This window comes from Cebus imitator, unplaced genomic scaffold (genome assembly GCF_001604975.1).
Source record: "Cebus imitator isolate Cc_AM_T3 unplaced genomic scaffold, Cebus_imitator-1.0 Scaffold160, whole genome shotgun sequence".
Lineage (NCBI taxonomy): Eukaryota > Metazoa > Chordata > Mammalia > Primates > Cebidae > Cebus > Cebus imitator.
This window is the reverse complement of record NW_016107475.1, coordinates 2,124,529-2,138,618: the sequence shown is the minus strand read 5'-3', so window position 1 is coordinate 2,138,618 and position 14,090 is coordinate 2,124,529. Positions and strand designations below refer to the sequence as shown.

Below are 14,090 nucleotides of genomic sequence, written 5' to 3'. Positions count from 1 at the left end.
GATTGTTACATAGGTACATCCATGGCAATGTGCTTTGCTGCCTCCATCCCTGTCACCTGTATCTGGCATTTCTCCCCATATTATCCCTCCCCACCTCCCTACCCCCAACTGTCTCTACCCTAGTCCCCCCCAACAGACCCCAGTGTGTGATGCTCCCCTCCCTGTGTCCATGTATTCTCATTGTTCAACACCCACCTATGAGTGAGAACATGCAGTATTTGATTTTCTGTTCTTGTGTCAGTTTGCTGAGAATGATGGTTTCCAGATTCATCCATGTCCCTGCAAAGGACATGAACTCATTATTTCTTATGGCTGCATAGTATTCCATGGTATGTATGTGCCACATTTTCCTGGTCCAGTCTATCATCGATGGGCATTTGGGTTGGTTCCAGGTCTTTGCTATTGTAAACAGTGCCGCAATGAACATACGTGTGCCTGTGTCTTTATAACAGAATGATTTATAATCCTTTGGATATATACTCAGTAAAGGGATTGCTGGGTCAACTAGAATTTCTATTTCTAGGTCCTTGAGGAATCACCACACTGTCTTCTACAATGGTTGAACAAATTTACACTCCCACCAACAGTGTAAAAGTGTTCCTTTTTCTCCACATCCTCTCCAGCATCTCTTGTCTCCAGATTTTTTAATGATCGCCATTCTAACTGGCATGAGATGGTATCTCAATGTGGCTTTAACATTTCTCTAATGACCAGTGATGATCATTTTTTCATATGTTTGTTGGCCTCATATATATCTTCTTTTGTAAAGTGTCTGTTCATGTCCTTTGCCCACTTTTGAATGGGTTTGTTTGTTGTCTTCTTGTAAATCTGTTTTAGTTCTTTGCAGATTCTGGATATTAGCCCCTTGTCAGATGGGTAGATTGCAAAAAATTTTTTCCATTCTGTTGGTTGCCGGTTCACTCTCATAATTTCTTTTTTTTGCTGTACAGAAGCTCTGGAGTTTAATTAGATCCCATTTGTCTATTTTGGCTTTTGTTGCCAAAGCTTTTGCTGTTTTAGTCATGAAGTCCTTGCCTATGTCTACGTTCTGAATGGTTTTGCCTAGGTTTTCTTCTAGGGTTTTTATGGTGTTAGGTCTTATGTTTAAGTCTAATCCATCTGTAGTTAATTTTAGTGTAAGGTGTCAGGAAGGGGTCTAGTTTCTGCTTTCTGTACATGGCTAGCCAGTTTTCCCAACGCCATTTATTAAGCACGGAATCCTTTCCCCATTGCTTGTTTTTGTCAGGTTTGTCAAAGATCAGATGGTTGTAGATGTGTGGTGTTTCTCTGTTTTGGTACCAGTACCATGCTGTTTTGATTACTGTAGCCTTGTAGTATAGTTTGAAGTCAGGTAGTGCGATGCCTCCAGCTTTGTTCTTTTTGCTTAGAATTGACTTGGCTATGTGGGCTCTCTTTTGGTTCCATATGAAGTTTAAGGTGGTTTTTTCCAGTGCTATGAAGAGGGCAGTTACCTGGATTCTAAAGACAGAGCTCCATCACAAGAGGGAGCTCATTGGCTGTTGAAGCTATCACATTCATTGCTATAGTGCATGGCCTAGGAGGAAGCATGTAGGCCATACCTTCATAAATGTGGCACATAAATCATATTCTAGTAAAGTCTTATTTTTCTAATGATACATTATAAATTTCTAATAGGAAAAAGTACTGAGCTACCTTTTAGAAAGCCTGATTTGTGTCTTAGAGAAAATGATTTGATTCTACAAGCCACAGGCTGCCTCTTTAAGGTGAGGAGAAAATTCTGGCACAACATAGACGCTCAGTAATTATTAGTGAAATGAATGAGTAAATGATCCTACAATTCAGACATTCCATGATCTTATCCTTTATCTTCCTTTCTGATTGATCAAGTGCCAAGGGCTTGAAACAATTAGGTTTCACTTTGTCTCTGTCAACATATAAATGATGGCCAGGCGTGGTGGCTCACTCCTATAATCCCAGCACTTTGGGAGGCCAAGGCTGGTGGATCACCTGAGGTTGGGAGTTCAAGACCAGCCTGACCAACATGGAGAAACCCCATCTCTACTAAAAATACAAAATTAGCCGGTTGTGTTGGCATATGCCTGTAATCCCAGCTACTAAGAAGGCTGAGGCAGGAGAATCACTTGAACCCAGGAGGTGGAGGTTGCATTGAGCCAAGATTGTGCCATTGCACTCCAGTCTGGGCAACAAAAGCGAAACTGTCTTAAATACACACACACACACACACACACACACACACACACACACACACACTTAAAGACAATAGCAACCCAAAACTGGGAGTCTGCTTTTTAAACGAAGCTTTTTGGGAGAATGAAAATTTAACTTTCATAATTGATGGCTTTTGTATTCAATGATGCCTCTTTTTCAGAACACAGGTTAATCTGGAAGTTAAAATGTCTGTCACTGTTCTTTCACCCAATAGTATACCTTTGATTGTACCCAGGGGGATGCTGTTGTTGTTAGAAATGAAGTGGCAGCATTAGAGAAAAACAACCACTGAGGTGTAAGTAGAGAGGCATGTGTTACTTGATGTTGAAATGACAGAGAAAATATTTTTTTAAAAAAGAAAAATGCATCAAGCATCAGAGATGGGGTTGGCACTGGAAGTGGTGACAAATATTAGAAACAGCGTGGGGCGAACAAGCATTCCACCCTAGGAGACTGGAAGGAGTGACATTGGAGAAGAAGGCTCTGAAGCCCTACTATCAAGGATTATTGGTTGCACCATATGAAATTAGACTGTAGATAAAAAATGGTCAAATGTTGCAATTTCATGTGCCTTTTAATAAGAGGCCTGGAAAGTGTTATAGTCTGTGAGTCATTTAGTGTAAACTTTAGTCTTCACTCCTTGTAACAGCCCTGGAAGAAATCACTACTGTAGCACAAATGTAATAACAGTGGTTCATATTTCTGTCTCCAGAATCATAAAGAAGTAGCTAAATTATATCTAGTATACTCTTAGAGAATTGAATCATATATAATATAAAAATATTTTAAAAGTTAAAATGAAAAGCTTCTGTGCTTAATAGATCAGAGTTCATTTATGTGAAAATTTCTTTATTCATTTTGCTGTGTGTGTGTGTGTGTGTGTGTGTGTGTGTGTGTGTGTGTGTGTGTGTGTATGTATTTAGAATGGGCCATATATATTATCCCAATCAATATTAAAAAGGAAAACACAAATGGAGAGTGGGGGAGGATAGTTAATTTGTTTTTAATGCCAATTCCAAATCAACGTCTGCAGTATCAGGGACTGGCATGTGGATTCTCCCTTGAACTTAAGTTCATCTGCCTGGTGTTTCTGATACTGAGGTGATATTCTGCCATACACCTATCATGGGGAAATACAATTTTAACTTTAATTCTAAAAGTCTTCAGAATGAGTATCCTGGAATTTATTTAAAAAAGAATGATGTCTCATAAAAGTCTTTCTTTGAGATGGACTGGAGTGCAGTGGTGCAATCTCTGTTCACTTCAACCTCTGTCTGCTGGGTTCAAATGATCTTCCTACCCTGCTGGGATGACAGGCACGTGCCACCACACCTGGTTAATTTTTGTGTTTTTTAGTAGAGACAAGTTTCACCCTGTTGGACAGTCTGGTCTTGAACTCCTGACCTCAAGTGATTTGCCAACCTCAGCCTTTCAAAGTGCTGGGATTACAGGCGAGAACCACTGTGCCTGGCCTTGTTTTTCTGTGTGCATGTTTTTTCTCTCCCTTCCCCACTCCCCATCTTTGTTCTTTATTTAGCTGTCACGAGTCTAAAGTCTTTCCTGCTTCTATTGAACAGAATTTTCTAACCCCTATTTTACCTTTTAAAGTGTAAAGTAGCTCAAATTCTTATATTTTTAAGCCACACAACTCATGCTATTTTTAAAAAAATCTACTCAGAAAAAAAAGTTGCTTACTAGTACAAACACACCTATTCATATGTTGTGAACAGGTAACGTAGCCAATTGTATCATTTACAGTAATATCCAGTTGACTCATTCCTCATGTGACTGAATTGAAGAGCTATCTTTCAGAAATCAACAAAGTGAGAGCTCTTAGGGAATCACAGGTGTTTGAAAAAAAGTTAATTTTGTACATTGCTGACCACATTTTAGAAGGATGCACAGGTGAGTGCCTGTAACAACGTTTTGATCTGCTTTCCTGAGTCAGATTTGGGCTGAGAGGCAGCAGTAAACCTGTGTACCAGTAGCTCCATCAACATGTAGAATCCTCACACAGGTGGAATAAAGCGAGTCTTGACCACACTAAGTTTTAGGCAGATAAGATTTTCATTCTATTTTGTTTAGAGCGATGTTTCTAGTTATCTCCAAGAGCATTGGCAACTCCCTTTTGAAAGGGAGATGTTACTAACTATTTAGTAGCAGCAAATACTTTATGCACACCTCTAGCTGTCAGTCTCCATGCTAGCTATTGGGAAGGCAACAGGACAATTTTCCTGTTCTCAAGGAGCTTACATTCATTGGGGAATGAAAAGGTAGGGAACATAGGAAAACTTATTATGTTTTATAAGAAACATCACCTTATTTAAAATGTTATTAGATTTCTTTTTGTTATTTCTTTGAGATGGAGTTTCGCTCTGTCACCTAGGCTGGAGTGCAGTGGTGCAATCTTGACTCACTGCAACCTCTGCCTCTCGGGTTCAAGAGATTCTCCTGCCTCAGCCTCCCAAGTAGCTGGGAGTACAGGCGCACGCCACCATGCCCAGCTAATTTTTGTATTTTTAGTAGAGACGGGGTTTCACCACATTGGCCAGGCAGGTTTCGAACTCCTGACCTCAGGTGATCCGCCCGCCTCAGCCTCCCTGAGTATTGGGATTACAGAAGTGAGCCACCACGCCTGGCCTAGATTTCTTAAAGATGTAAATAGATTATAAACATAAAACAAATATCACTGACTCATAATTGTATTAAAATTTTAAAAAATTTAGTTTTGTTCCCATAGTTACCATAAAAAGGAAAAACCCTTGGATAGTAAAATTTAGCAGAATTTATTTAAGCAAGGAATAAAAGAAAAACTGATGATTCAGCCAGCTTCAGAATCAGAATGGGTTCAAGAAACTCTAACATCTAACATTTACATTATCTCCTTAACTAATGTGTAGCAAATGTTACAAGGTAACATTTACTAAGTGGTACCTGCTGATAGCAGGCCCTGCCATACCAGGAAGGTTGAGAATCACAGAACAGCACTGCAGCTAGTGCCATCTGGGCCTCTACACACTGCTGGAATATGATCCTGTGGATTGTTACATGTGCCCCTAATGTGTCACATTTCATATTAGCCAACAAGAACGCTCTAAAGCAGATCCTGGCACACGACCTATGGGCTGTCTCTACAATAGTCCTGTTATGGACCGCTTCATCCCAGTTGGACATGGGCGATGGGAGGGTGACAAATGTGAGGTGTGCAGTCTGCCTTAAGTAAGGTGGGCAGAAAGTACCCAGTAAAAAGACAAATACAAAGGAGGACCCAGGATTGCATGTGCTCTGAGAACACCCAGCCTGGGAAGCCTCAGGACCCTGCCCAGGCCTGTGGGAAAGTCAGGGGCAGAGGAATAGGGGAGGGAAGCTTCAAGAAGCTTGATGGTTCCTCATGGCCTCTTTGCAAAACCTTTCCCTTCCTAGCAGATTATCATCAAGCCTGAGGGAGAAGGTGTGGGTCTGTGGCTTCCCATCCTAGATTTAAGACCCCAGACCCAAAGGCTCAAACCTAATGAGGTACCAGCTAGTTTTTTGTTGTTGTTGCTGTTGGGTTTGTTTTGGTGGTGGTGGTCTCCATCTGCCTTAGTTTCCCCATGAACAATGGGAAGAAACAATCCCTGGTTGAAAAGGAATATGTATCCCATTTAGGAAGGGGTGTTCCTCAAAGACGTGACTGAGGACTTTACTCAGGGGCCATGGGACATTCTGAGCCCTGCTCAGATCATCCTGTTTGGAGATATGATCCTGGATATCCACAGGGACCTGATCCCATGGGAGAAGAGTGCATTCCCCTGTAAATGAGAGTCTGTCATCTGAAATGACATGAGACCCCTCATTGAGAACTATATAACGTGGCTCGGCACAGTGGCCCACATCTATAATCCCAGCACTTTGGAAGGCTGACAGAAGGATCACTTGAGCCCAAGAGTTTGAGACCAGCCTGGACAACATGGTGAAACTCTCTCTCTACAAAAAATTTAAAAATTAGCTGGGCATGGTGGCACAGGCCTGTGGTCTCAGCTACTTGGGAGGCTGAGTTGTGAGAATCACTTGAGCCCAGGAGGTTGAGGTTGCAGTGAGCTGTGATCATGTCACTGCACTCCAGCCTGGACAATAGGGCGAGACCCTGTGAAATGTGCACCCAAGACAGATGGACTGTGCCACACAGTGCATTTCTGTTCATTTCCCGGGGGAAAATCACTGTTTTTAAAGAGATTATATCTTAACTTCATTTATGTATACCCATTTTTAATGTACAGTTTGATGAGTTTTGAACAATATATACTCATGTGTAACCGTCACTACAATCAAGATATAGAACATTTCCTTTAACCCTCAACGTTCCCTTATGCCTCTTCCCAGTTTACCACCACCACTTGCCACCCCCTGTCCCCACCCTCAGGCAACCACCAATATACTTTCTATCGTTATAGATTAGATTTTCACTGCCTAGAATGTCATATAAATGTAACCATACAGTATGCAACCTTTGCAGCCTGGCTGTTTCTCAAAAGCATTTAGCATCCATATCCTTACACGTTTCAGAAGTCTGTTCCTTTTTATTGCTGAGTAATACTCTGCTGTCTAGATGTATTACAAATCGTTTATCTGTTCACCAGCTGTTTCCAGTGACTTTGAGCTGTTTCCAGTTTTTGGCTATTATGAGTGAACGAAGCCGCTATGAACATTCGTGTATTTTTAGGAAATTCAGCAATCTGGCTGGTGATAAACAGGCTGCTCCTCTGAGGGGAGGAGGAGTCAAGTCACTGAGCCAAGCTGAAGAGCAAGCAAACAGTTTTGTAAAAAAAAAAAAAAAAAAAAAAAAAAAAAAAAAAAAAAAAAAAAAAAAAAAAAAAAAAAAAAAAAAAAAAATTTGTAATGCCTATAGTGAGCATAGAGAAGACTGCTGATCAAGCGCCTTTACTGCATGGGAAAAGCAGATTGCAACATCTTTGGCAGGACAGAGTAATACATATACTTAGTTGTTTTATTTTGACAGGGACTGGAATTAAGCCAAGACTCAAGCCTATTTTCCCTGGCTACTTCTTCAAGATAGTTTGAAGGCCTTTCCAGACAGCAGAGACAAAGAGCTCTATGTCAGAGTCAGAAAGACTCTGCAGGTGGGACCTTGCACAGGGAGAAGTAACCTTGGCAAATGGTCATTAAAAAAAAAAAAAAAAAAAAAAAAAAAAAAAAAAAAAAAAAAAAAAAAAAAAAAGACTACCTAACTGTTGGGAAGATAAAATGAAAGTCTGTGTGAATCACAAGGGCCTGAGCATAAGAATGGCTCAGTAAACAGGTATTATGATTTAAAAATCATGTCATACCTTTGACTTGTAAAATAATCCAAATGTTTCCTTAGGAAGTTACAGTATTTTAATTTTTTTCCCTTAAATCACACTTCGAATTCTTCCCATATTCTTTAGCAATTGAAGAATCAGATTAATCAAAATCTGCTTAGATTTTAGAATCGTATGACTTCAGGTAAGAGAGCTCCGAACGGCCGCGCCATTCGTTCATCGCAGCCGGAGCAGCAGCAGCAGCTGTCTAGTCCCAAAGGGCCCACCTGGTGCTTCTAAGACCAGGAGAATCTTAGAACCTTGTCAGCAGATCTGATTCATGCGCACTTCCTCAGACGCTGAATAGGGGTGTGTGACCCACAGTCTGTTCCTCTGGGCCGACTCTGGTTCTTGGGTGGCAGGTGGCCGTAGAGCTTCCGTGGCCTCTAAACGGGGCCCCGGTGGCGGAATGGAAGGAGCATGGGGTTGGCAGGAGGCGACTTGGATTTGAATGCTGACTTTCCTGCTCTGACCGCCCCCACCCCCTTTTTGTGTCTTTATGGGCTGGCTGAACTTCCTTTCTTCATCTGTGTGGTAACAGCATGACCTCACTGGGCTGTAGCGGGGTGACACTATGTTACAGTACCAGGATTGTCTCAACAAATGCTTGTTGACCTGTTAATTTCATGCGTTATCTTTCCTATTTCCCACCGCCAAACTCAATTTGCTGCATGTAACTCAAATGCAATGGAGCTACTTCAAAGGGTGATTGGGGAACCTCCCCGTAGTCGTAGTCGGTACTGGCCTGAATGTTCCTCTTCCAGGAAAGGTGGGGCTCTTTTCTGCGTCGCCAGGACCCAAGGTAGCACATGGGTTTTGAATGTAAGAATTGATTCTTAAGATACAGTAGACTCACGTTTGGCCTGGTTTTAGAAGAGTCCTTACGCGAATGCGCTTCCCTCTCCTAGGAGCCAGGCTGGGCTCGCCGCCCCTGCTCCCTCCGTTTCCCAGACTCGCCTCCTCCTCTTTCTGCCCACCCCTACGCCCCGCATCTACCCAGTCCCCACTCTGGCGAACCCCTGTGCGCTGCCGCACCCATTGGCGGGGTTTGCTTTTATTGGTTTGTTCTGCTCTCCCTCCCGTCTTCCGACTCGGGCACTGGGTGCTAGCCGTTTTTCTCCAGGCGATGTAAGCAGCCCAGTTTTTCCCCCTTCCTGGGAGCGCTGCGGTTGGTTGGTTGGTTCGCAGGCGGGCCCCAGCGCCGTCAGGTGGGTGGGCCGGCCCCTGGGGCTCCAGCCTTGCGTCCATGGAACCACGCGAGTGGCGAGGGAGGGGTCCTGGGACCGAGTGGGCAGAGTCCCTAGCGCATCCTTCAGCCGAGCCTCCTCGGCTCGAGGGGGCGGTGAGCAAAGATGGTCGCCCCTGCAACCTCAATCGCTAACCCCATGCACTCCTCCGCGTACACCTCATAGGAACTCCCAAAAGAGCATTTCAGGTGTGGCCGGAGACCCGGCATCACCGCTTGGGTGGGCGCCCGCGGGTGTTTGAATACTCGCGCGCTTCTCCCATTGGAGCTCGGGCTAAGGCGGGGCCCAGGTGCTCACTTCTTCCAAGCTTGCCTAAGGTTTTCATGCTGCAAGTACTGTACGTTGAGCCCGGCTGGTTTCCTACTGTTCTCGAGGAGAAGGCTGCTAGGACTGGTTTTCTTCAGTCCTCCTTTCCTCCTACAAAAGGAAAGGGCGGTGTATCAGGAAAAAGTCTGCCTTGGGATACGTTAGTGTGTTTACTGCTGTGCCCTGGTTACGCATGGCTGTTTGTAATTGCAAATTTATTGAGGAAGAAGGTAAAAAAGCTATGGAGAGCACAGAAGTATTTATTTGTATATGTGATTATTTGAACCGTTCGAATTTTCCTTTAAAAAACGAGAATTATAATTCAAAGAAAATGCTATTCTAACAGTACCAGACACTTAAGGTGTTTTAAGAAAAATTCAAAAGTAAAACCAGAATGGAATAAATGTAACATGAACATAACTTTACATTTTCAATTAGAAACCCTGTTATTTTGGCTGGTGGCTCTGTAATATACACCAGATTCTCATATGTTTTCTCTTCATCACTTTTATTTTTCAGTCCAGAGCACAACCTCCAGAAGAGAACAGAAAGAAGCCAGTTTTGGGAAAACTTGGCACCCTATTTGCGGCAGGAAAGAGAAGGAACAGTAGAAACGGGCTAGAGAGTCCCACCAGGTCAAATGCCAAACCACTCTCTCCCAAAGATGTAGTAGCCCCTTCTAAGCTCCCAGAAAGAGAGAGAGAGAGGAGCATATCTCAGAGCAGCCAACCCAAGCAAATGGACACGAGCGAGGCGGGCTCCCCCCAGGAGAATCCCCGAGAGGCAGAGGGCGAGCTCCCCCAAAGCAGTAGCCCCGCAGCCCCCCCTGACGCCGAGCTGTCACCTCGCTGGAGCTGCAGTGCAGCGGCTGTGGCTGTGCAGCAGTGCCATGAAAGTGATTCACCCCAATTAGAACCTCTGCAGGCAGAGGGAGAGCCTTTCCCAGATGCCAAGCAGCTGCATTCCTCGCCAGGGAATTCCTCCAGGCAAGAAGACGAAGAGACTCCCGCTCGCAGTCCGGGGGAGGACGCTTCGCCAGGTGCTGGCCACGAACAGGAGGCTTCCTCGGGTGCGAGGGGTGCGCCGGGGTCAGCCACCCGGGAGCGGCCCGCGGGAGGACTAGGCGAGGCCCCTGACGGCGCCCCCAGTGTGTATGCCGAAGGAGGCTCCCTGGGGCCCCGAGACGCCTGCAGCCAGCCCCCCGAGGGCACGTCTGCTCCACCAGGTGAGCCTCTGGCCGAGGGCGCAGCGCACACAGCCGGCTCCGCACAGGCAGACGGCACAGCCCGGCCCGGGCGGCGCGCCCACCCTGCTAAGGTGCTAACTTTGGACATCTACTTGAGTAAGACTGAGGGGGCTCAAGTGGACGAGCCGGTCGTGATTACTCCCAGGGCGGAAGATTGTGGCGACTGGGACGACATGGAGAAGAGGTCCAGCGGCCGCAGGTCCGGGAGGCGGAGGAGGTCGCAGAAATCCACGGACTCCCCCGGCGCGGACGCCGAGCTCCCTGAAAGCACTGCCAGGGACGACGCTGTGTTCGACGACGAGGTGGCGCCAAACGCGGCCAGCGACTACGCCTCGGCGGAAAAGAAAGTGAAATCTCCGCTGGCAGCCCCCAACGGGGGCGTTGCCTCCGCTGCGAGCCCAGAGTGCAAGCCTGGCCCCTGCCCCAAAGGGCAGCTCCGAGGGGAGTCGGACCGGAGCAAACAGCCGCCCCCGACCTCGTCCCCCACCAAGAGGAAGGGCAGGAGCCGCGCCCTCGAGGCAGTGCCTACCCCACTAGCCAGCGGCCCGCGGACTCCCGCCAAGGAATCCCCACCCAAAAGGGCGCCCGATCCCAGCCCGGTCACCAAGGGTGCTACGGCCGAGAGGGGGGAGGAGGCGGCCGGGGCCGTCCCCCGCGAGCTCCCGGTCAAGAGCAGCTCGCTGCTGCCGGAGATCAAACCCGAGCACAAGAGGGGCCCGCTCCCCTACCACTTCGACGGCCGGGCAGAGGGAGGTCGAAGCAAAGAGCTGAGCAGAGCGGCCGGAGCCCCTGGAGCTTCTGACGCCGACGGCTGGAAGCCCAGGAACCATTTCGGTGCGGGCAGGTCGACAGTCACCACTAAAGTGACCCTGTAAGTAGCTGCGCAGGTTCGGTAGAATTGCTGTCCGCACACGTGGTGGGGACACTCTGAGAGGCTCCGGGTCTTTGAATTGTGGAAGAAATGTCTGGTCACTTAGCTTTCCCCTCCGTGCTGAACTTAAGATAGCGAAGGTCCAGTTTACACGGTCAAGGCTGATACCTGTGGCGGCCTCCACGCTTAATTCCCTTTTTAACACAAGATTTAAGTTTAACAAATGTAAAAATAGGATATCACTTGAAGCTCTACGTTTATGTAGATGAGAGATAAGACCTCATGTCTCGACATGAGCTGATTCTCTTCTGTATTCAAAACGTGCAAGAGTGTTCCAACATAGGATGTTCTTAAAATACCTGTGCTGTGAATTTTAAAATACGGCACAAACAGTAACATGTTAAGTACGACCCAGTACCTTTGACATGTGTGAGTTTTAAGATAATTCACAGAACCTTTTATGGAACTCAGTGCATTTACTGGCAAAAAGCTTAAAAAACAAAACAAAACAAAAACCAAGAAAAAGTTTCTAATACTGTATAAGTATCTTGGCTGCTTCTTCCTCTTTATAATGCTAGGGAGTCTGGTGATACTTTTGGACCCAGGTTGAAAAGTAGTTTTCAGTTACTGAAATAAAGATAAGTGAGTGTTCTTACTGGAAGATTATTTGCTACATGAAAGTAGGTGTGGCAGGTGTGAGTTTAAGAAAATTCACAAAACATTTTATAGAACATAGTGCGTTATTGGCCTAAGCCTTTTTCAAAAAGTCCCTAACTCATGTATCTTGGTTGCCTCTTCCCTTTTGTGCTGCATGAAAGCACAAAACAACTGTGACTACTTGCTGTTAAGCTTATTCATTTCACAAGTTATTTATTTAAAACTTTCTGGGCAAGATATCGTGCTAGGCACTGTGGGGAAATAACCCTACAACTATGACTCAGGATATTGTCCTGAGATTTTTATAGCCCTTTCTGGCACACAAGAAGCACACAAATCAAATAACATTATGAGATGATATCTGATGAAATTGCCGAACTGTAAAGCCTGGGTAAGCTCTAGCAAGGAAGAAATCACTGCTGGTGCTTTGGAGGAGCTGGGCCTTTGTGCCTTGATGATAAATGTAATTTGTATAGGTGAATAGGATAGGGAAGGCACACTATGAAACTGGTAAGACCCTCCCTTCCCATATGTCTGCTCCCTAGCCACTCCCACTTAGTACACGTGAATAGTGATTAAGTGCTTAAGTTTTTCCTCCATTCACATATTTGTTGGAAGAGTAGGTATTTTAACAACAATATCATTGTAATTCTTGAACTTAATAGTTTCATTCTGTTTGATTTCTTGGATACGGAAGCTTTAGAGGAGGAGAGTTCTGATTGGTAAACACGTGAGAGGGAAGTATGCTTAATGAATAACTTGAGCTACTTCACCAGCTGCCAACCTGGAGACCTTTGATATAGTCAGTGATTTATTCTGTAATGGTAGCATCAGAAAAATAAGCTGGATGAATGATGCCTATTATTTACAGAAGACCAGCTTGATTGAACGCTAAAACCTCCTAAATGTGAGCCTTAGAGAAACATTGCTGTGAACATTATGAAGGATGCTTCTCCTGTCTTCCAATCAGAAGACACCAGTAGAAAAACCAGAAGTGTTACACTGTGAAAGAGTAGGCTAAACAAACAGGGAAGATGATCTTATAATGAAATTCTTCATGTGCCGTTTTCTATAATAGAACTAAACCAAATGTCTCTTTCCTAGTTCTGATTAATTTCTACCTAAAAATTTTCTTCACCAGACATTCAGTGTATTTGTTTTGCACAGTGCCTTGCACATGGTCATTTGGCAAATTATTGACATTAAAAATTAATAATTATTTCTAGTCTTTTGACCCATTTCTTTGTGACTGATGGTTTTTTCAGCCCCTTTAGTTCTTCCTGTGACCATATCGCAAGATGTTAATCAGATTATTTTTTAAAACAATTTGAGACTGAAGAGTTAGAAAAACTATTTCATATTTCCTGAAAAATAATGACACTGAAGTAGCATGTTCCTTTAGGCTCTTAGAAAAATTATTCCTAAGCCAGGCACGGTGGCTCATGCCTGTAATGCTAGCCCTTTGGGAGGCCGAGGTGGGTGGATCATGAGGTCAGGAGTTCAAGACCAGCTTGGCCAAGATGGTGAAACCCTGTCTCTACTAAAAATACAAAAATTAGCTGGGTGCGGTGGCACACGCCTGTAATCTCAGCTACTCCATACACTGAGGCAGGAGAATTGCTTGAACCCAGGAGGTGGAGGTTGCAGTGAGCCAAGATTGCGCCATTGCACCCCAGCCTGGGTGACAGAGTGAGACTCCATCTCAAAAAAAGAAAAAAAGAAAAAGAAAAAAAGAAAAATTATTCCTTCAAGTTCTCTACCAAGTACTGAATGTTGAAATTCTTAAAATTGTGTATATAGAATAAGGAGAGTTTTCCTCTTTTATTATTACTACAGCTTTTTGGACTCCAAATTATTTTCCCCTCTCTCATAATGAAGGCATTACAACATGAATTATAGGAGCCTTCCTTTTAATCAGTCTGAACTAGGTTAATTGTAGTGACTCTTGGTAGCACAACTTAATAGCACAGAAAGTTTGGTTGTAAAATGTATTTTGATCTTGGTGTAAATCTTTAATGTGCAGATACGTGTTTCTTGTCCTTAAGGTAGCCTGTCGGCTAACCTGTAGTATTTTCTATTTACATCATAAGATACACTTTGATGTTTGAACTGAGTGCCCTTCCTTGAACTGATTAGTGAGAATTTTTGAAAAGTATATTCTCTGGTTTGTGACCATCCCTCATTAATTGATAGTAAATTTAAGCTCTCTATTT

At 44.5% G+C, this 14,090-nt stretch overlaps 1 protein-coding gene across 2 annotated transcripts in view; it reads left to right on the top strand.

Annotated features, from left to right (window-relative positions):
- The window catches only part of CRYBG1 (crystallin beta-gamma domain containing 1), a 216,939-nt gene that overhangs the window by 147,810 nt on the left and 55,039 nt on the right, over positions 1-14,090 (top strand). For both annotated transcript variants that reach the window (XM_017543754.2, XM_037743955.1), the window contains one exon: positions 9,623-11,220. In XM_017543754.2, coding sequence (XP_017399243.1) covers positions 9,623-11,220 — 1,598 coding nt within the window. The remainder of the gene's footprint in view (positions 1-9,622; positions 11,221-14,090) is intronic.